The sequence below is a fragment of the Mesoplodon mirus genome, assembly GCF_964341445.2.
Source record: "Mesoplodon mirus genome assembly, chromosome: 6".
NCBI lineage: Eukaryota > Metazoa > Chordata > Mammalia > Artiodactyla > Ziphiidae > Mesoplodon > Mesoplodon mirus.
Genome location: NC_138982.1, coordinates 98096703 through 98119141, shown reverse-complemented (window position 1 = coordinate 98119141; position 22439 = coordinate 98096703). Strand labels below are relative to the sequence as shown.

The following is a 22439-nucleotide window of genomic DNA, read 5'->3' as shown; positions in this document are numbered from 1 at the left end:
TGGAAAGTGCTCTTTTCCTCTTTGAAAGTGAGGCCACAGTCCCAGAGTGCAAGGGGCGCCTAGGAATCCTGGGGGAGGACGGGGGTGAGGGTGGACAATCAGAGGGTTGTTGAGGGCATCAGTTTATAGGACGCAGGAGGTAGAAGGGCACAAAATGCACTTCAGGTTCACTTTGTCTCCGAAGTGCACTTACAGCTTAACTTTTTAGAAAGCGTGTGAACTTAAGTGTGTTACATTTTGCTTTTCAATATTCTGCGTGAAATGAGAGGAAGTCAGGCTTTTAAGAAGAACGGTCTGCTGTCTTAAAGTTTTAAGGATCTTCTGGTGTTTAGGTCTAGATGCCCATTCCTACTGGAGAAGCAGATATTTCCTGTCTAATTCTAAAGCTGGATTGTAAGACTGCCTTGGGGGGAACGGGGCGGGGGAAGCAGTACAGAGATGACAGTCGAAAGTGTCCCAAAAGAAAAAGAAGCCACAGTGAAACCTAATGTCGTAGAAGATATCCTTTCACTGTTGCGCAATGGTTCATTCTCTGTTGAAATTCACCCCACATGAAAATAATGTAATCTTCATGTTACGGGACCACTGCTTTATTTACATCGCAGATTCCTTGTTCTTTAGTTTGTCAGTGAGGGCACACGATGGGGACACTACTTTCTGATTGCCATATTTGAAAAGCCGCGCTGTAGAAAGCATCCCCCTCCTCAGCCTCCGCACTTAAAGGCTGTACAGAAAAAGCGAAAGAAGCAGAGAAGGTGAATCTAAGGAGGGGGCAAGGCCAATGCAGGCAGTAAGTTCACTGAGATGTTTTAAAAAGGCATCCCTAAAAAAAAACGTTTTGTTTACAGATTTGCTTCTGATTCCTCTGCGCGGTTCCAGTCCAGGTCTTGGAGCCGACCCTTGAGGGGAATGTCCGGGACTAGGGTCGGTACCTTTCTGGCCTGGGAATTTCCAGGGTGCAGAAAAAAAAGTCCACGAACTAAGTCCTTGCTGCTCCCTTCCCGCCTCCTCTGCCCCTCCTCTGTGCCCACGCATACCCTTTCGAATGAGAGTTGGACCGTATTCTGTATTTTAGGAAACAGGTCCTTAGCGTCCCCCGCCCCCCTCCCTTTCTAGAGCGGGGAGCAACAAGCGAACGCTATAAAGGGGGCCAGGGAGAGGGCCTGGCCTTCTCTTGCCAAGAGGTCAGACGCCGCCGGCGAGTTCTTAGAGAAAAAGGCTGCTTAACTGTCGCTGCTGCTTATCATGTAACCTCAAAAGGAAACTGATCATCTTTCTCATGCTCTCACGTACTTGGGTTATTATCGCTGATTACAGCTGGAAACAGTTGATTTGCCTTTACGTATCTGTATGACTTGACTCTTCAAACACAAAGGTATATTTTTATTATTTGATATTTAGTATGAAAAAGTATCTTAAATGCTTTTTTTTTTTCTTTTCCCATATTCAGATTCTTTGGAGTCACTTTCTGATATTTGGGTGATCATACTTGTTTTGGGGCAAAATATTAGGGGGCAGTATTTTGGGGAAGGAAAATTTGGGATGTTTTTATAGTTTGGTAATGACTGTGAATTGTGTCTGTTCACCTTGAAGGTCCAGGAAAGACTAAGATGCTGATGGAAGAGGTTGGTAGGATGGGTGAGGAAAGTATCATAAATCTAATGTAAAAACTTTTATTTAGCCAGTGAAGTAGGCTTTGATACTCCTAAGTAGAAATCTCCCAGGAAGTTTGGGTGTGGGCTTAGAGGTATACTTTCTCACCAAGGGTAGGCATAGAACTGCATAGAACTATATCTTTATGGAAAAATATATCTGAGTAGATCAAAATGTTGTGTAGCATGTAGTTCTTATATTACCTTTGTAAAATGAAAGACATGTATTACAAGACCATTGTATGAACAAAGGAAATCTTGAACTTTGATGACTTGGCTGAACCCCCAGATCTATTACAGTCTGGGATTTTGTGTGAATAAAAGTGCATTTCTAGGTAGGATGGATTGAGATTGTCTCCAGGAGGATTAGTGAACTGGCCATATGGTGTGGCGGTGTCTCAGAGGATGACATTTATTATGTAAATTTTAAGCACTTTGTAATATATATTCCCTCACTTTAAATCTGGCATCTAAAGAAATACATTATTGATCAGGTGGAATATTTTTTTTTTTTTTTGCCTCTCCTGTCAGTAGGTTGTTTAGACAATAAAAGAAGAGAAAATTTTCAAAGGCTTATTCATTCCCCTCAACAATCCCTGATAGAGGAGGAGATCGACCACACAGATCATCTAAACATTCAGATAACCCTAAAGTCTTTTTATTTGGCTTCAATGTATGATCTACCACCTCTCTTCATTATAACAATTTGCTTTGGCTAAAGACACAGTTGGGTAGGGTACAGAGGCTATAGGAGAGACAGTCTGGGAAGAGTTAGCACAAGAGCTGGGTGCATGGGAGTCCCCTGGTGGCCTAGTGGTTAGGATTCCAGGCTTTTTTTTTTTTTTTTTTTTTTTTGCGGTACGCGGGCCTCTCACTGTTGTGGCCTCTCCCGTTGCGGAGCACAGGCTCCGGACGCGCAGGCTCAGCGGCCATGGCTCACGGGCCCAGCAGCTCCGCGGCATGTGGGATCTTCCCGGACCGGGGCACGAACCCGCGTTCCCGGCATCGGCTGGCGGACTCTCAACCACTGCGCCACCAGGGAAGCCCAGGATTCCAGGCTTTTAATGCTGGGGTCTGGGTTTAATCCCTGGTCGGGGAACTGAGATCCGGCAAGGCATGCGGCGTGGCCAAAAAAAAAAAAAAAAAGTGGGCGCACAACAAACCTCATGTTAAACGTTTAGCACTGTCCTTCCCAGCATGGAGGTGATGACCACGCTCAGTATAATTTAGTTGTCCAGCTACAGACTTTTCCTCATTGAGGAAGTTGAGGCAAACCTCTCTCATTCTACTTTGTCCTGAAAGAAGTCTGGAACCAAAGGAAACCCTCTCAGAAGTTAAAGAGCTGCGGAGAGCACTACTGAGAGGGAAGATTTTCTAATTATTCTGAGATGCACAGTGAACTGCTCCTGAGAGAACCATTTACTTTTGGCTCTTAGCTGACATTCATCTGGTGGCCTCTTGATTTTTCCCCCCAGGTTAATAGGAAGATCAGGAGGCTGACTTCACCTTTTGGCTTTCTTGGCCTGACGCTGAACTCCTGATGGTGAGAAAGGTGGATATTCTTAATTCCAGATGTTACCTGGGCCTTGACTGATGTAGTCAAAGTGGGCAGTGGGATGTTCCTAAAACTTCTATGGTTCTTGGATCTCTTAATCCATTTTTGAAGTTGCCTCAAAGTTACTATGAACTTTATAGACATTTTACTGTGATTTCTTGTGAACTAAGATTTTTTTGATGGTTTAGCATCTTTTTAACCATTTTGAATTTCCACTATTTTCCATGAGAAGAGGACGCATGCATACATCTAAGAGGGGAATTCAGCTCTCTGCTGACTGGCAGTTTCGGGGTTATGTAATCTCTAACAGGCTCAGAGGGCATCATGCCCCCTACAGTTTTGGTGAAGCCCGTCATTAAAGCTTGCATACGTGGTTTCTGATTAAAGCACTTCCTGTTCCTTTAATTTGGGACTGTCTGTGAGGTAAAACGCTTTCCTTCCAAACTAAGTGGATGAAAATACGCTACTGCTTTTTGGGGGAGTTAGTGGATAGGGAATTAACATTTATTAAACACTCGTTTTGGGAGTTGACCAGCAAGATCTCATTCAGCCCTCATAGGGGCATCTGAGGCAGGCATAATTAGTCTTATTTTATAGGTGAGGAAATTGAGGCTCAGAGGGATTGATAGTTGGTTCAAGATCCCCCAGATCGTAAGTGGCAGAGCTTGGATTTGCATCTGAGGGGCCGTGTCCCCATAGCCAGTGCCCTTGCCACCAGGCCACTGGGATATTAGCGGAGGTACAATGGGGAGAGGTCAGCCTCTTTCCAGGGCTCTGATTTCCCTAGGGTCCTTCCTTTTCCCTAGCTCACACCTGGCTACCATCTACTCCCTGTTCAGTTTTAACTGGTAGGTAGTTAGGGTAGTTGATAACCACCATAACCATTCATATTGTAAGAAGACCACAGGGAAAATCTTTCAGACCTCAAAGAGTGAAGCTATATGGTGGAATTAATGGGAGTGGTTGGGCTAATGTTTGGGGAGAGGCAGCCTCTTAGTTATTGAGTCATTTTTGGACACAACAGCTGGGATTATAAAGAAAGGGGCCGCAGCCGCATAGCACAGGGAGATCAGCTCGGTGCTTTGTGACCGCCTGGAGGGGTGGGATAGGCAGGGTGGGAGGGAGGGAGACGCAAGAGGGAAGGGATATGGGAACAGATGTATATGTATAACTGATTCACTTTGTTATAAAGCAGAAACGAATACACCATTGTGAAGCAATTATACTCCAATAAAGTTGTAAAAAAATAAAAATAAAAATAAAGAAAGGGGAATCCTGCTGCTTGCTCACATGGCTCCTCTCAGGATGTTTTCTTCCATGCTGAAAAGCTAAGGCTTGGAAGAGCATTCCTAATCACACCTCTGGTGAAGGGCCCTCTGCTGCTGCTTCTGAAGAGAGGAGCTGCGGGCATCTGGCAAACCCGTTCACCTGCTCTCAACCATCCCTGCTATTGCAGAGTGAGTTAACTACCTGAACTAACTTCTTTGAGGGGGTAGGCCCCAGGATAGAAATTTGCATGTTTTGTATCTGGTGATTTTTAAAAAAATTTTGCATGACTCTTTTCCAGTTTGCATTTCCTATAGGCTCCATAGTATAGGATGAGTGGAGTAGTAAATAAATCTACTTGGATGGTATTTGTCTTTTAAGGCAGTGTTTCTCAAACTTTAATGTGCATAAGAATTACCTGGTGATCTCATTGAACTACAGATTCTGTTTCAGTCAGTCTGTGGTGGAGCTTGTAATTCTGCATTTTTAATAAACTTCCATGTGATGCCGATGTTGCAAGGTCCACACTCTGAGTAGCAAAATTATAAGGCTCCTTAAATTCCAGGTAATAAGAAAAATTATGGAGTTTTTCTATAAGATCTGCATATGTCATTTTACCAGGTAGAAAAAGAAACTATGTCATGGTTATGTTACCATTACAATGGTAATGCTACATTCTCTATACATGATACCAAATATCTGAGTTAAACTTCTCAAAAACCTGTTAATCAATTAGATGTTATATCATCTCTACAATGGCAATTTCTGGATACTTGGAGACACTAAAAATGAATTTCTCACTTTTTGTTCAGGCGTTTAGTAGTGTGCAGATACTTTTAATATTGGCGCTAGACTTTTGGACACATTTTAGTGTTGGTTAGTATATGTGCATTCTCAGCCCTCTGATTATTTCAGTCAGATTTGCTATTTGTTATGGCACCCAGTTTTTGGAGTCGCTAATACTGCAAATCATGCCTTCTCAAAGAGGGTGATACTGCATACAAGAGGGCAAAATTGGTTCTTGGGGGGGCAATATCTCAGATATCACAATGGTTTGTGACCTCTAAAGGACCATTGTACATAAACAGATATATAGTGTATCCGTGGTTTTATTTATTTATTTATTTGGCTGTGTTGTGTCTTAGTTGCTGCGCGTGGGCTTTCTCTAGTTGCTGTGAGTGGGGGCTACTCTTGGTTGTGGTGCATGGGCTTCTCATTGCAGTGGCTTCTCTTGCTGTGGAGCACGGGCTCTAGGGGCATGGGCTTCAGTAGTTGGAGCACGCAGGCTCAGTAGCTGTGGCTCATAGGCTCTAGAGTGCAGGCTCAGTAGTTGTGGCACACGGGCTTAGTTACTCCGTGGCATGTGGGATCTTCCTGGACCAGGGATCGAACCCGCGTCCCCTGCATTGGCAGGTGGATCCTTAAGGACTGTGCCACCAGGGAAGTCCCTATCTGTGGTTTTAAACTTTCATCAGGAGACAATTAGGGAAAAAATATCTACAAACTTCCTTAGTGGGTATGATAATGAAAGAAAGGTTGAAACACACAGCTGTAAATGCTCTTACACATACTTATTCAATTGAGGTCAAAGAGATTTTTCCCCTGGCCTGTTGTCTCTTTGTGTTTTGCTTTGTGTCTGCATCATTTCCATGGATTTTTAAAGCACCTGCTTCTAGAAGAGGGATGATTCCTTTTTTTCATATTTCTTTATTTCAGGAATATTTTCTTCTATTATATCCTTAAATGTTTTTAATATTTTAAGAAATTGTGATAAAGTATATATAACATAAAATTTACCATCTTAACCATTTTTAAGTATACAGTTCAATGTCATTAAGTACATTCACATTGTTGTGCAATCATCATTACTCTTCATCTTTAGAAATTTTTCATCTTCTTAAACTGAAACTTCACATCCATCGAACAATGACTCCCCATTCATCCCTTCCCCGGCCCTTGGCAACCACTGTTCTATTTTCTGTCTCTATGAAGTTGACAACTCTAGGTACTTTATATAAGTGGAATCATACAAGATTTGTCCTTTTGTGATTTGCTAATTTCACTTAGCATAATATCCTCAAGTTTCATCCAAGTTGTAGCATGTGTCAGAAATTCCTTCTAAGGCTGAATGATGTTCCATTTTATGTACATACCCTGTTTTGTGTATCCATTCTTCCCTCGATGGACACTTGGGTTGCTTCCACCTTTTGGCTACTGTGAATAATGCTGCAGTGGACATAGGTGTATAAATCATCTGTTTTTAGTCTCTGCTTTCACTTCTTTTGGGTGTATACCCAGAAGTGGAGTTAGATCATATGGTAATTTGATGTTTAATATTACCATTTTCTCTAGCAGCAGTACCAGGTTGATTTCTTCTTAATACATTTTGTGCAGTGTTTGGCCGAGTGCAGTGAATATATGACAGAAAGTGATATGAAGTTCAGGGTAAATAATCTGCTGAATGATTCAGCACCATGACTATTAAATCAACCTCTCCCTACACACTCACCCTTGCGTGCCCACATATTACAATGTATGCACTTTTCAAACAGGTGCATGGCTGGGAATTTAGAAAATATGGGTCAGATCCTTTTGAAAATGTGGACTATTTACCATGGAATCCCACATTTAAAAGAAACCTAGAAAGGCTTGTGGGAGATTTAAAGGGGTGAGAGCTACAAAGGTGATCCACAGATGTGAATGAAGATTAACTGAACCGAGAACGTGTTGAGGGTAGGAATTGCAGGAGTTTGGCTTTTCACCCTCCTTTTCTTTCCTCCATCTCCTTCCCTCACCTCTGCAGTGTATGTGCATGGTCACTCCATGAATTTTGGTTGAATAAATAACCCAGAGTGGAAAAAAAAGTGAAAGAATTGTTTGTTTTCTAATCTGTGAACAGCTATTTTGAAGACTGTAAGGACTTTCTATTTTATACCTCTGTCCAGGGTAAAGGAGGTGGGTTTAATTAGCAGTGGAAGACAAGGTTTGGAGATGGAAAACGAGCACTGGGCAAGGCTGCCGAATTTACCCTTGGCATCTCTAGTGTCAGGGTAGAGGAACTGGAACTATCTGAAGGATGGCCGATGCTGATGTATCATGGACCTTCCCAGCCCTGCTGTTCTGTGCTGATGTTTCTCAGCTTTTAAACAGCCAAAGAAAACAATTTTGTTTTTTTTGCAGTGTTGAACAGCATCCAGCATTAAGATAAGAAAGTGGTTCTTAAACACAACACTAATGTCAAAATCTAGGGGTGGCCCCAGATTGCAGCCAAAGTGTTCATAGCAGCAGGAGGTGGAATGTGTAATGATAATATTTGCTAAAGGACATGCTGTCTCCATCCCATACCTCACTTATGTTTGTCAATTATCCACGTTTCTTGTTGTTCATCTTTGGAGCGGGGGCTTTCTTAAAATGAAGATTAGCCCTTAAGAAAGGTTACCATTTATATCTTTGTGTAAATTAATTTTGAAATCCCTTCTTGCAGTTTTACTGGAAGAGAAGGGCACCTGATCAGATTGCAGATATGGGGTGAGATGCAGTGGCAGGAGCAGCACAGGGAATGAAATGTGAGGGTTAAAATCAAGCTTGATGCCTCCCCTGTGCTCCTGCATCTTCACCCAGCCTCCATGTTTCTGTTCATGGTGCTAGCACTCTAGCAATCTCAAGGCCTTCCTTGGGGTGACCTCTGACTCTGTCTTCCCTTTCAGTGTTCAGTCTTGTAGACTATATGTCTGAAATATTTCTCTAAACAATTCTCCCCTCTTTCCGTTCCTATAAGCACCACTCAAGTTTAGTTCTTTATGACCTGTCACCTCTAGTATTGCATGGTGTCTGTCCTGATCATCTACACGCAGCTGTCACTTTATCCTTCCTAAAGCATGGCTTTGATCATGCTTTTCCTCGGTTCAAAAACCCTGACTGGCTCCCCGTGGCTTATCACATTAACTCCAATGTTCTCAGGTGGCATCAGGCCCTGTAGGGTAGGGCTCCAAGCTTGACTCCATGATTCTCCTCTTCTATATTCTCTTCAGGTTGGGCTGGTGGTCCAAAGAGGCCAGAATACTTAACAATCTGGTATTAAATGGAGCTTTGAGAAATGAATATCAACTACAACTATCACCATTGAATGTATGCTGTGTACCAGGTGCTGTGTTGGGCATGTCATGTACACTACCTCATTTAACCTACATACTGACTGAATTTAGTGATGTACCCATTTTATGGCTGAGAAAACAGTCTTAGAGAAGTTAGTTAAAGCTACATGGCTGTTAAGTGAATGAAGCTGGGATTTGAATCTAGGTTTGCTTGACTTCAAAACCCTGTGCTTTTAAGAAGGGATGAAGAATATTACAGGCAAGAATACTAGCTTGGATAAAAGTTTGGGACAAGAATTAGTGTAGTGTTTTCCAGGATCATTTGTAAGACTGCATGTTGAGTAGTAGATAGAACTATGAAGGGATAGTGCATTAGTCTGCTAGGGCTGCCATGACAATATTACAGACTGGGCGGCTTAAATAACAGAAATTTGTTTTCTCACAGTTCTGGAGGCTGGAAGTCCAAGATCAAAGGGCCAGCAGGTTTCTCCTGAAGCCTCTCTCCTTAGCTGGCAGATGGCTGCCTTCTCACGTGTGCACATATGGCCTTTCCTCTGCACATATGTCCGTGGTGTCTCTCTTTTAATAAGGACATAAGTCAGATTGGATTAGGGCACATCCTAATGGCCTCATTTTAACTTAATTATTTCTTTAAAGGCCCTTATCTCCAAATACAATCACACTCTGAGATACTGGGGACCAGAGCTTCAACATATGAATTTTGGGGGTACACAATTCAGTCCATAACAGATCTGAGGCAGCTGGATTTTGAAGGGTATGAAAACGAGGCATAGGGATTTAGTTTTGATATGGGAGGTCATAGGGTCCAATTGTGGTCGAGCAGGGCTTTCCCAAACAAACTTCCAGCTGCTCTTAAATGTGATGCTTTTGACAATGAGGACTACAGGATATGTGGGAAGCATTTTGGAGAAGGAACTTTTAGTACTTATTTTTTTTTACAGTGGAATAAAGGAGCAGAAAGAGACAAAACATTAAGTTCTCTAGACAGTTCTAGAAAAATGATGATAGTCTTTTGGTGGGGGGTAAAGGAGCCAAGGGGAAGCTAGTTTGGTTTTAGTTCTGTCGATTATACTCTTGGCATCATGGAATTAGAACTCAGAGAAAAGGTCAGAGCTGGAGATAGGAATCTGGAGTTTTTAATACAGGTCAGAGTTGAACCTGTGGGAGTGGGGAAGCTTGTTCAGAGTTCAAAACAGACAGGAGACAAGAACTCTCAGGTCTCAAACTGCTTTGCCATCACATAGGTTTGGAAGATAATACAGAAGTTTTCCAGGACCTCTTTGGCTAAAATAGAATCTCTGGCTGTCTCCCTTTGCCTTGCTTTGTTTTTCTTCACGGCACATTATCACAACCTGGCTTTATATATATATTTTTAAATTTTAAATGTTCTTTTTCTTTCTCTTTTTTTTTGTTTTTGGCCATGCCATGTGGCTTGCGGGATCTTAGTTCCCTAAGATCCTTAGTTCCTAACCACTGGACCACCAGGGAATTCCCCTTTATATTTGTATAGCTATTTTATTATTGTCTGTCTTTCCCAGTAGAATGTAAGCTCCATGATGGCATAGACTGTTTTTGTTCAGTAGTTGTGGCACATGGGCTTAGTTGCACCGTGGCATGTGGGTTCTTCTCGGAACAGGGCTCAAACCCGTGTCCCCTGCATTTGCAGGCAGATTCTTAACCACTGTGCTACCAGGGAAGCCCTGTCCAATAGAATTTAAACTGATGATAGATTGCTGGATATTGCATTTTTATCTTCTCTTTAAATAAAATTTTTTTCCTTAACAAGTATCTTTAGATAAATGAACACAGACGCATGTATTTGAGACTCTTGAAATATACAGGCTAAAAACTTAGTTTTGTTTCTGTTTTTCCTTAAATTCTGCTTTCCCCAAATCATGATCCCATAGTCCCTTCTCTGCAGTAGAATCTCGTTATGAGAAAGTAGGTGTGACTTTCTTTAAAAATCCAGGTGTTTTAGCAATCTGGTTACTCTCATCAGATTATCTGTTTGCATCTACTCTTTTTGTTGTAATTTTCATTAAGGTTACTTGTCGAGTCCTTGGTTTCTGTCAGATCTCCCTTCCTTTTCCTCATCACACCTGTATTTAAAAATTCACCTCTCATTGTACCTATGTGGGTGCTAACAGTCCATTCAAACATAAGCCTATCGCCTTTCTCTATAATTTTCTCCAGGAGGGCTGCTGGTTATGGTATGGTGTCTCATAAAATACAACTATAGGTAGGCTAGGCATTGAAACCAAATCCACCCTCCTTCTATTTTCTAAGGAATCATAATCAAAGGTAAACCTGAATCTGCTTGTATTTCATACAGGTGAAGACTCTTGTTAAATCTATTCCCTATTTTTCAGGTAGTCTGAGTGGTATAAATGGCACTAGAATTTTTTTTTAACATCTTTATTGGAGTATAATTGCTTTACAATGGTGTGTTAGTTTCTGCTTTATAACAAAGTGAATCAGTTATACATATACATATATCCCCATACCTCTTCCCTCTTGTGACTCCCTCCCTCCCACCCTCCTTATCCCACCCCTCTAGGTGGTCACAAACCACCAAGCTGATGTCCCTGTGCTATGCGGCTGCTTCCCACTAGCTATCTGTTTTACATTTGGCAGTGTATATATGTCCATGCCACTCTCTCACTTTGTCCCAGCTTACCCTTCCCCCTCCCCGTATCCTCAAGTCCATTCTCTAGTAGGTCTGCGTCTTTATTCCCATCTTACCCCTAGGTTCTTCATGACATTTTTTTTTTTTTAGATTCCATATATATGTGTTAGCATATGGTTTTTGTTTTTCTCTTTCTGACTTACTTCACTCTGTATCACAGACTCTAAGACCATCGACCTCACTACAAATAACTCAATTTTGTTTCATTTTATAGCTGAGTAATATTCCATTGTATATATGTGCCACATCTTCTTTATCCATTCATCTGTTGATGGACGCTTAGGTTGCTTCCATGTCCTGGCTATTGTAAATAGAGCTGCAATGAACATTGTGGTACATGACTCTTTTTGAATTATGGTTTTCTCAGGGTATATGCCCAGTAGTGGGATTGCTGGGTCATATGGTAGTTGTATTTTTAGTTTTTTAAGGAACTTCCCTAGTGTTCTTCATAGTGGCTGTATCAGTTTACATTTCCACCAACAGTGCAAGAGGGTTCCCTTTTCTCCACACCCTCTCCAGCATTTATTGTTTGTAGATTTTTTGATGATGGCCATTCTGACCGGTGTGAGATGACATCTCATTGTAGTTTTGATTTACATTTCTCTAATGATTAATGTTGTTGAGCATTCTTTCATGTGTTTGTTGGCAATCTGTATATTTTCTTTGGAGAAATGTCTATTTAGGTCTTCTGCCCATTTTTGGATTGGGTTGCTTATTTTATTGATATTGAGCTGCACGAGCTGCTTGTAAATTTTGGAGATTAATCCTCTGTTCATTGATTCATTGGCAAATATTTTCTCCCATTCTGAGGGTTGTCTTTTCGTCTTGTTTATGGTTTCCTTTGCTGTGCAAAAGCTTTGAAGTTTCATTAGGTCCCATTTGTTTGTTTTTATTTCCATTTCTCTAGAAGGTGGGTCAAAAATGATCCTGCTGTGATTTATGTCATAGAGTGTTCTATGGCACTAGAATTATTGGGTAAAGTAATTTAAAGCAATAGTTGTCCAACAGATCTGGAATTCCTCCTTAATGGTCTGTCACAATCACTGGGGAGGTGTTTTCAAGGGCCATACAACCCCATTTTGAAGACTGTAGTGGCCAGAGAAAACCTTACTGGTGGGAGTGTATCCTACCTCTCAGATGTGCTGGGGGAAGAAAGGGGTTGAGAATCACTGGTCAAAGATTCTGAGACTTAGAACAGAGCACATGAAACTAAAAGATGACTTTGTTTCTATCTATCCTCTACTCTTTATCACAGGTTGGTCTTTTGGTCCCCCAGACCCTGTTTGCTAGCATTTATGGAACGTTTAAACTGTATAGGATGATGTAGGCTGATGGGAAGAGGAAACTCTGCAGGGCAACATGTAATCCAGAATGAGGTTAAGAGATGAAATTTGAGCATGCTTGTTGGAAATAGAGAAAAGTGGAAGGATGTTAACAGGAGAATCTGTCTACTGAACCTCATGTCTAATTTAATGCATCTTTGTTCATTATAATAGTTTTCTGATCTACAACTTCTACAGTTATGATTTTAAAAAAGTACATTGAGTTTCTTCCTAACAGTTGGATTGCACAAGTGGGAAAGTACTTGGGGGGGAAATGCTATGCAGACAAAAGGTATGAAAAGTTTTTGTTCAATATGTAATCTATTCTCCCTGCTTCTCTCAGCCACACACATACAAGTAGGTTGGAGATTCACTCAATGGTCATAATAATTTATGGGAACTGGAAGGGAACTAACATGAAGTGTCTAGGATGTGTCAGATACTTTACACACGTTGTACATTACCTCATGTGGTCTTAGCAATTTGATTTAGATACTAATAGTCCACTTTATATGTGAGTAAACTGAGGCTCAGAGATGCAGGACTTGCCCCAAAACACATAGCTGGTCAGTGCTAGAGCTGAGTTTGCAGGCTTCAAAGCCATGACATTGCAGTGCTTCTGAGAACTTTTGCTTAAAGCAAGCGTTCGTAAACTTTTTCTGTAATGAGCCAAATAGTAAATATTTTAGGTTTTGTGGACTAAGAGACAAGATAGAGGATATTATGTAAGCACTTATAAAACCATTTAAAATGTAACTTTAAAAAAATGTAGAAACCATTCTTAAGAGACAGGCTGTGCAATAGACCAGATTTGGCCTGCAGGCCATAGTAGTAAGCAAAATCAATTTTGGGGGAGGTGAGGTGATTGTTTGAATGAATAATTGTCATTAATGTTATATGGAATTTGCATAGTCTTTTAGTAACTGAGGGTTCAGATTTCCTCATTAATGAATTCCAATGTTAAATTATCCTTTCAATTCACAGCAATCCATGTTTGTTATATTTTGTCTGCTAATGTGGATGGTGGTTGGGAAAATTTCATAACTGCGTATTTCACCTTAATCTTTGGCCATTCTCCCAGGCATTAACTACATAAGAGATAAAGTATATATAAATACCTAACATAGTATTCAGTACATGGTGTAGTTACGATTAACCTTATAAGTAAATGAAAGTATTATTATGTTGTGGGTCTATAACTATTTTTTATTTTGGGGGGTAATGATGTCTCTCCCGTACATGGTCTAGGTTAGTGTCTCTTTCTCAGCTCTTAAACATTTTTATAATTAGTCTTTCTATTTGGTACATACTACTGTCCTTGTTTATAGAAATTCAAAATAAATCCCTGTAGACTTATGTGAAAAAACCAAGCCCCCCCAACTCCTCCCCCCATAAAAGCCCCCAAACTTCAAGTTTTAAATTCTGAATTAAAAGTTCTAGAAGAAAAATTCTTCTTGATAAAATTTTTCTTCATATAAGGCCCTAATCTAATTTGACCTGTGTTTAAAAGGAAGGGAAAAGAAGATTATGACTGAAAATTTTGAAAAAGATAAGTCAACATATAAATCTGTGCAATCAACATGTTTATTAAACAACTGTGTACTGAGCATTTAGAAGCATGGTATCCTATTTCTAGATTAACAAGGCATTAAGCTCAAATTAACCCACCTTTCAAATTTAACCTTTTTTCTGGGAAAAGAGAAGGTTTAAGTCATTACCTAAGGGAAAGTGGAATAATGCTGGGAAGATTCATAGCTTCACGCCTTTGCAGATGCACATGGGCCAATATCTTACACAAAGGAAGAGTGAAGGGTTTTTCTCTCAAAATTCTTCTTCGCATAATTACTTCAGATCCCAAATTCAACTATGAAACATTCAGTCCTTTGGGCTTAATTAATTGTCTTCAGATTTTTTTCTCTTTAAAAAGTAACTATTCCCATGAAAGGTAACAAAGTTGTTTATTTATTTTACAATGTGAATCAGTTTATTAGCATTTACTTTTTTTAAAAAAATTTTATTTTATATTGGAGTATTGTTGATTAACAATGTTGTGTTAGTTTCAGGTGCAGAGCAAAGTGATTCGGTTATCAGCATTTTCTTCCTGAAAGCTGGGCTAACTTCCCAGAGGATGGAAGTTTTTTATAGTAGAAGGATATATAGGGAAGGATAATTCTGGACTATATGTTACCATCTGGAGTCTATAGATTTGTGTGGGAAAAGAGTGGCAGAAAGGAAAATGGAGAGGAAAAAGGGGAGTTGTGTGAAGATACTCTTCCTTCTTCACCATTCTGTTTCATGCAGCTCAGATTTTAGTAACATTTAAGTCAGGCAAGAATTGACAATATTCCCACATCCAGTATATATGATGGTGGTTTCTTTTGTATGTGTGGAAATGAAATATCTGAATTGTCAACAGGCAGAGAAAGCAGAAGCAACCACAGAACTTGTAATTCTCTGCCCTTTTAGACAAAGCTCACCTATATTTCTATGTATGTCTATTATGGATAGACACACATAGAAATATATAAATAGAATACTATAAATAGTTCATTATTATAAATAGAAACCAGGAAACACCCTCATGAACTAAGAACAATTTACTCTAAGGGTGAATTTTAGGAGAGTGCACGTGTTTCATGTGAGTTTGGATCATTACTTATTAGGGACTGTAGTATACCAGCTAGCCCTTCAGACCAACACTGAACGTTACTCCATCATATATAGCATATGATTTTGCACAACTCATATACACAGTTATAGTATGTGAATATTTCCTCAAATCCAATGGACAAAATTTTCATTTCTTTGGAAATGAAGTGTTAAAAAAAAGGGGAAGACAAATTTGTCTTCCAATTTACGTAGTGGGATTTCAATCTGTTGCTAGACTGGAAGGTTTTTCAGGGTATTGTAGCAGTGCTGTGATTCAACCTCTGTTTACAGGGCATCTAATCGATTGAGATGTTCAGCTGTGTGACCTGGCTTTGTACAAGCAGCCTCTTCTGCCCATCCATTAGAGGACAGGCCTTGGGTACCTACTGGAAATCAGTGGAGTTACTTTACATCATAGATATCATAGCTACTCAGAAAATATTTGTGGGACAAAGTGGTACATGGCACATTTCATAGGCACTTTAGGCAAGAAAAAGCTCCAGAGAGATGTCTCCAGGGACACTCAGGCATTAATTTTGCCTTGACACAATTGGTGCATAATATGCAAAGCTGTGCATACTGTACCTACAGTATTTAGAAGTGTTACAAGTTCATTCTGTCAGCACTGAGGAGTGTTCCAAGATGTGATTATCTTTTGCTAATTCATCCTCATAATGATTAGGTTACTAGACACGTATATTTATTTACCTGCTTTGAGAAATTCCCTCAACGGAAATATAAGGGTATACTGTGCTTTGATATCAGATGTTAATAATTTGCTGCAAACAGGACCTAGGAAACTATTTCCAGAGATAATTTTTTCATCTTCCCAGGCAAAAACACACAAAATAATGTGTTACATCATTTGTAAGGAAGCAGTTTATGGCTCTTACTAACTACAGCTATCTGCGCCATAGCTCGGTAGGTCAGATGTTGTAGGTTTTCTAGGAAGTATGTGAGTCTCAGTAGAACTGAGTATATGTATCTCAGTAATAGCATCTGAGTGTATGACCAGAATGTTTATACCTCTGGATATAAGCTCCACAAAGACAGGACTTTTTGTCTGAGGTACTACTGTGCCCCAGTGCCTAGAAAAGTACCTGCCATTTAGAGGGCACTATCATATTGAAGAATAAATGAAATTTAAAAATATATGGTCTAGGGCTTCCCTGGTGGCACAATGGTTGAGAGTCTGCCTGCCGATGCAGGGGACATGGGTTTGTGCCCCGGTCTGGGAGGATCCCAGATACCACGGAGCGGCTGGGTCTGTGAGCCATGGCCGCTGAGCCTGCGCATCCGGAGCCTGTGCTCCGCAACGGGAGAGGCCACAACAGTGAGAGGCCTGCGTACCACAAAAAAAAAAAAAAAATATATATATATATATATATATATATATATATATATATATATAGTCTAATTTGTTCCTCTGCATTAAAAATCTATTGAATACCCAGAAGTTTAAATGTTTCCTGAGATGTTAAAAAGTGTTTTACTTTACTATGGAGATAATACATTATTTTTCAGAGAAAGCATCAAAAAATCAATATATTACATAATATATCTGTTTTGAAAGCTCCTGAAAGCATTTTACATTCTTTAAAAAGTTGATATGAACCAAAGAATCCTGGGCAAAGACAGCTGAGCTTTTTATATTTGTAAGATATAGGAAATAGTTTTATAGTATCCAGGTGCTGAGAATGAAGGGATTCTAATTCAGGGGCCAAAGTGTCTATTTTGATGTCTGTGGTGTTGCACATAAGTAATTTTGGAAGCATTTACATTTGTTTCTACCAGTCAATTAAATGTGTACTACATAAAGGTTGTTGGCTACTTACAAGGGATACATGTCCTGGGAATTTATAGTGGAACAGAAGAGACAGACTCACCCAAATGGATAATTTCAGCACAGCTTAAGAACTATGATGGAAGTCTGTGTGGGGATGCAGAATAGGGGCCCTTATGCCAGTCTGGGGGTGAGAGTGAGTGTGGGGAGGAGGGAAGGTCAGGGAAGGCTCCAGGGGTGTTGGATATTAATCTGAGTCTTGGGAAAGATGAGTGTGAATTGGCCAGGTGAGGAAGGGTACAGCACTTTGTGCAGAAGGAACAGTGGAAGTGAAGTCCCAGATATGTGAGCAACTATATTCAGTTTGGTAATACTGCAAGTAATGAGGAAGATGAGGCTTGTGAGGAAGGCAGGGCTTGGATACCTGCCATCCTACGAAGGTTGAACTCGATGCTAAAGATGATTGGAGCCATTTGAAGGATCTTTAAGTAGAGTTGAGGAATTTTTAGATTTGGGTGTATATATGGCATGCTGATGGAAGTCTGGAGGTGGACAACGCTAGATGGGCAATCATTTGGCTCAGGTGAGAGATGAAGTCCTGTCTTGGACGGTTTAAATAGAAATGGAGAAGAGAGGAAGGTTCTGGAGTCAGGTGTTCAACAATTGTTGGTCCAATATGGAACTATTAGTTCGAATGATATATTGTCTACATCCTACCAATAAAATAAAAAAATCTTTACTTACTAATTTATTTAAAAAACTGTAATTTCTAAACTAGAAAAAATAGTGAGAAGAGCAGTATTGTTTTACATTTTTGCAAATCTCTTAAGGTCTGGCTTTATAGAAAACAGAGTGTATCTTTTTCTGCATTTAATTTGTTGCAATATGTTTTGGTTGAAGTATATAAAGAAAATCTGTCCTCATACAGCTATGTAGTTGGAAAAAGAAGAGCTGTTTTAATAGTCATTTCAGATAATTGTGGATATTCTTTTTTAATATTATACCAAAATAAGTGGTAATTCCTTAAGGGACAAATGCACTGTGGAATCTGAAACCATATCAGTGAACCTTTTGTACTCTGATACATTAATATCCATTGGTCTCTCTTGCACCTTGAATGGATCTTTTACTCACATGTGATTTTTTAAGGTCTTGCATTGTTCATTTGGAGAATATTACTCTATTGAGTTACGCAAATTTTGTAATGTTGCCTCCTTTCATTATATAATACAGAAAAAATCATATTTGTTGATAACATATCACAATTAACCACGTCAAAAATGTCTTCCAATATTGGGAAGCTCTCAAGCTTAGGGTGTCAGAAGTTTCCCAAATTCTAATTTTCATTTGAACGCCTGAATTTTATCATTGGGAATAAATACTGTCAGTTGTTTCTTGACAGGCTTGCTTTGTTCATAAAAAAAAAAAACCCCAAAACTGACAAATACCCAAATCTGAATAACCAGTTTGTCAGTCAAGTAAAATTGGTGTTCCATAAAAAATAGAGACTAGTTCAGCTCACAACTCAAACAGTATTTGATTAGAACAAATGGCAATGTCATATCATATCATTCAACCTAGTAGACCAAATGCCTTTCCCGACAATTGTCATAAAATATTAAAGATATATATATTTCAAGGGTCAAGTCTTAATAAAGTTAGTAATTATTACTGTTTCATCTATGACTTTCTTAAGTGAAACTGGCTTCTATTTTTTTTTCCTTTTTTCTGCAAATGGATAGTGGTAAAGAATACAATGATGACTAGTTCATTTTGTTGCCATTGCCTTCACTTGTAAGGCACCAGCAATTTTACCCACCATTGTTTTAGTACCATCAGAGCAAATGTCAACACAACTGTTCCAGGATAAATGATGAAATTCAAAAAAAATTATTGTATACTTCAAATGATTCAGCACCTTTTTAAAATTTTATTTTATTTTATTTATTTTTGGCTGCGTTGGGTCTTCATTGCTGCGTGTGGGCTTTCTCTAGTTGCAGTGAGCGGGGGCTACTCTTTGTTGTGGTGCTTGGGCTTCTCATTGCAGTGGCTTCTCATTGCGGAGCACGGGCTCTAGGTGCACAGGCTTCAGTAGTTGTGGCTTGCGGGCTCTAGAGCATAGGCTCAGTAGTTGTGACACACGGGCTTAGATGCTCCGTGGCATGTGGGATCTTCCCGGACCAGGGCACGAACCCGTGTCCCCTGCATCAGCAGGCGGATCCCTAACCACTGCGCCACCAGGGAAGCCCCGATTCAGCACCTCTATGTTTGTTGTCAAGCATTCATATGAAAGATCTTTGATAATTAGTTGGTGCTGGTACCTGATGAATACACCCAAAATAGCAAGTCCAGACAGTCAGCAGATCTATCCATTTCTAAGGCAAAAGTGCAGTTCTGCAGAAAAGATCAGTTTTAAAGTTTGCAGTCAAATCTTTAATTTGATGAGTTACTATAACATTGAAAAGTGGCAGTGCCATGGTTTCTTTTGCTGACTTTTCCTCTAGAAGGCATTCAGCAAGATAAACTCTGCCAGGCTTTACTGTTCTCTCACCTATGATGTTCACTTCTTCAGCCAGTTATGCTGTAAGATACTTCACTGGGTTTTTCTCCTCAGGTTTGAAAAGCTGCACTAAATAATTTTTGGCTTCTCAAAAGTTCATTACATCTTCATTTAAAATGTCAGTTCCTTTTTAAAAACTCTGAATGACTGGTCTCAAAATGGTGTTACAACTTAACTGGCATCATATTACTATGCAGAAATGTTCTATTGCGTAAGACACAATAAGGTAAATTATTAACATCTATAAAACCAAGGAAAAGATAGCATTGTCATATTTTTATTTTATACTTACAGTTCCTTCCAATTGCTTTGGAATAGTTTTCTTCCTTTCATGAGTCAGGGAACTCTCTGATCTGTTATTTTCATCTTTTTCTATATCTTTAGATGTAGGCCGTGCATCTGAGCCTTGAGGAAATGAGTCTTCTGATCTCCCTTTCTAAAGCAAAAGATTGGGCTCCAGACTCAGACAGATAAGGATTTTAATCTCTTCTCCACCTATGATGAGCAGTGTAAACTGTGTAAATTCTCAAAGGCTCATTTTTCAAATAATGTTTCTGTGGTCAGGAATCTGGGAGTGGCTTTGAAAGATGGGTTTCTAACTCAAGGTTACTCATACGACTACCTTCAAGATGCTGGTCAGTGCTGCAGCCATCTGAAGGCCAGATGTGGAGCTGGAGGATCTGCTTTTGGAATGGCTCACTCACATGGCTAGCAAGTTAGTGCTAGCTGTTGGCCTCAGTGGACTTTTCCAGAGTCCTCATAACATGGTTAGCTATCTCCCCAGAGTGAATGGTACACTATGTTTGATTAGAACTGTGGCAGTGTCATATCACTCAACCTAATAGACCACACTGTGTTTATATTTCAACATTTAAATGAGCATTTAAAGTTAATTTTTGTAGTGATATTAACAAATAACCATTCTTGACTGTGTGTTGGGGGTTGTGGTCTTTTAAAACAGTATGATTGCTTTGACATTTCGTAGAAAACTTTATTTTGAAACATTAGTCTACTGACCGTATTTATCTATATTAAGTTCTCCAGAAGCCATGATTTTGAAGTTTGAATTTTTATATACCAAGCGAAACGGGAAATAATTTTAGGGGGAGAATTAATTTTGTAAAAAAAAATATTGGCCGTGAATTTATTTGGATGGCCATTTAAGGCCTTTATTATACATAAAATGTTAGTGGGAAGGAAAAAAAATCCAAATAGATTTTATTGAGAAAGCCTAATATCTCATTTGGAGCATGTTTTAAGTGATTTTGGTTTCTGAGGAACTGCAATTACTGGAGCCTTGTTTTCTGCAGATACATCAAGGGAGCTGTTTTCTTTTAATTTTTAAAAAAATTTACCAAAACTCAAAAACTGGCAGGAGGGAAAGGCAGCAAGAAGTTCCTGGGGCAATACAACATTTGTGAGAAACAAGGAAATATTTACTTTAGCACCCGCACCAGGGTCTTGTACCACCTATCAATACTGAATAACAATTCAAGCTCTTTGTCTCTCTTCTCCCCTGCCTCCCTCATTTTTCCTCTTGGGACCCTAACAGTCTACTTTCCCTGATTTCCCTGTGATCTGAAGTTGGCATCCCTATTCACATGGTCATCCAGCCCCAAACCATAGCCTGGTTGGGGACCCCTTCATTGCTGCCCACCTCCAACCCGGTGCGACCTGCGCATTCTGCTAGCAATGCTGCCCAGGCCTGTTTTATTTCTGTTTACTTTCTTCTTTCCCACTGCCTCTGCCCCAGGGTCAGGTCAGTTCTCTCCTGGGCCATTACAGTGGTTTCTCTCCTCCTTTGAGTTGCTTCCGGATTAATTTTGCCCACCCCAAATTCTTTCATGGTCACTCAATGTTTATTAAAGACCCAGTGTGTCAGCCTGTTACTGGAGGTGCTCCACCCAAAAACACCAAGTTACCTTTTACATTTAATGTTATGGTCTTCCCTTGACTATCCTAGAAGGGACTGTAAGCTTTTATCTGACACCTTTTCTTTAATTCTTTGCTCATGTTGTTCCCTTTTCCTATAAATGCTGTGGGTTGAAACCTCACCCATTCTTTGGGGCCTATCTCAGATGTCACCTTCTTTGCAAAGATTTTCCTCATGACCTCATCTTGCCCTTCACTAGATGTTCTTTTTAGGACACTCACTGAACTTTGTATCCCTCATGATATTTAATCATAATCGGTTTCTTTTAATATAGCATGTGTGTACTTACCTTATCATTCTTAAAAGGTTATAATGTACTTGAAAGCACAGACATAATCATTCATCTTTAGTTCCTGCTATCTCCTAGCCACGGTTTTAGCAAGTAATTGAACTTCACTACAAAAATTGTGTAACTCCATTAAAGTATTTAAGATAGGAGAGAGCAAAATTCCTGTGCTTATCCGACACAATGGACAGTTATGCAGCATAAAGAAATTACATATATGTAAATACAGACACATACATGTATGTAAACTTGTCATTTTGCTAAGACGTATTTGTTTCAGTATGGAAGCTTACAGGACACCGCTTTTTATTCCTGGGCTGCACCCAAAAAAAAAAAAAATTGACCGAATTATAATTTGAGGACAGAAAAAAATGGCTTCAACATCTCTTTCAGTTTGGGATTTGGCCAAAAGGTACGTTGGCAAACGCTTACTAAACTGAGAGGAGACAGGCCCTTAAGAACCTCCCGGAGACTCCTTGCCTGGGAGACGTCTTGGCTGGGGCTGGCGAGAAGCTCGGCGCAGGGCGGCGGGAGGGCTGCGCGGCGCACACCTTCCAGCACTTTCCTACGCCACGGAACCAGGCCAACCTGTTCCCACCGCCGCCTCCTGCCTCCTCGCCGCACAATGCGGG

The 22439-nt window shown here is 40.0% G+C and overlaps 1 protein-coding gene across 1 annotated transcript in view; it reads right to left on the bottom strand.

The window, feature by feature from the left end:
* RPL24 (ribosomal protein L24) overlaps nt 1-21236 on the bottom strand; it is a gene marked incomplete at its 5' end in the record, with an annotated part of 144625 nt that extends 123389 nt beyond the window's left edge. Inside the window, one exon of the mRNA XM_082624945.1 lies at nt 21231-21236. Within this exon, the coding sequence (XP_082481071.1) occupies nt 21231-21235 (5 nt within the window). The remainder of the gene's footprint in view (nt 1-21230) is intronic.
* Nucleotides 21237-22439: the final 1203 nt, after the last annotated feature.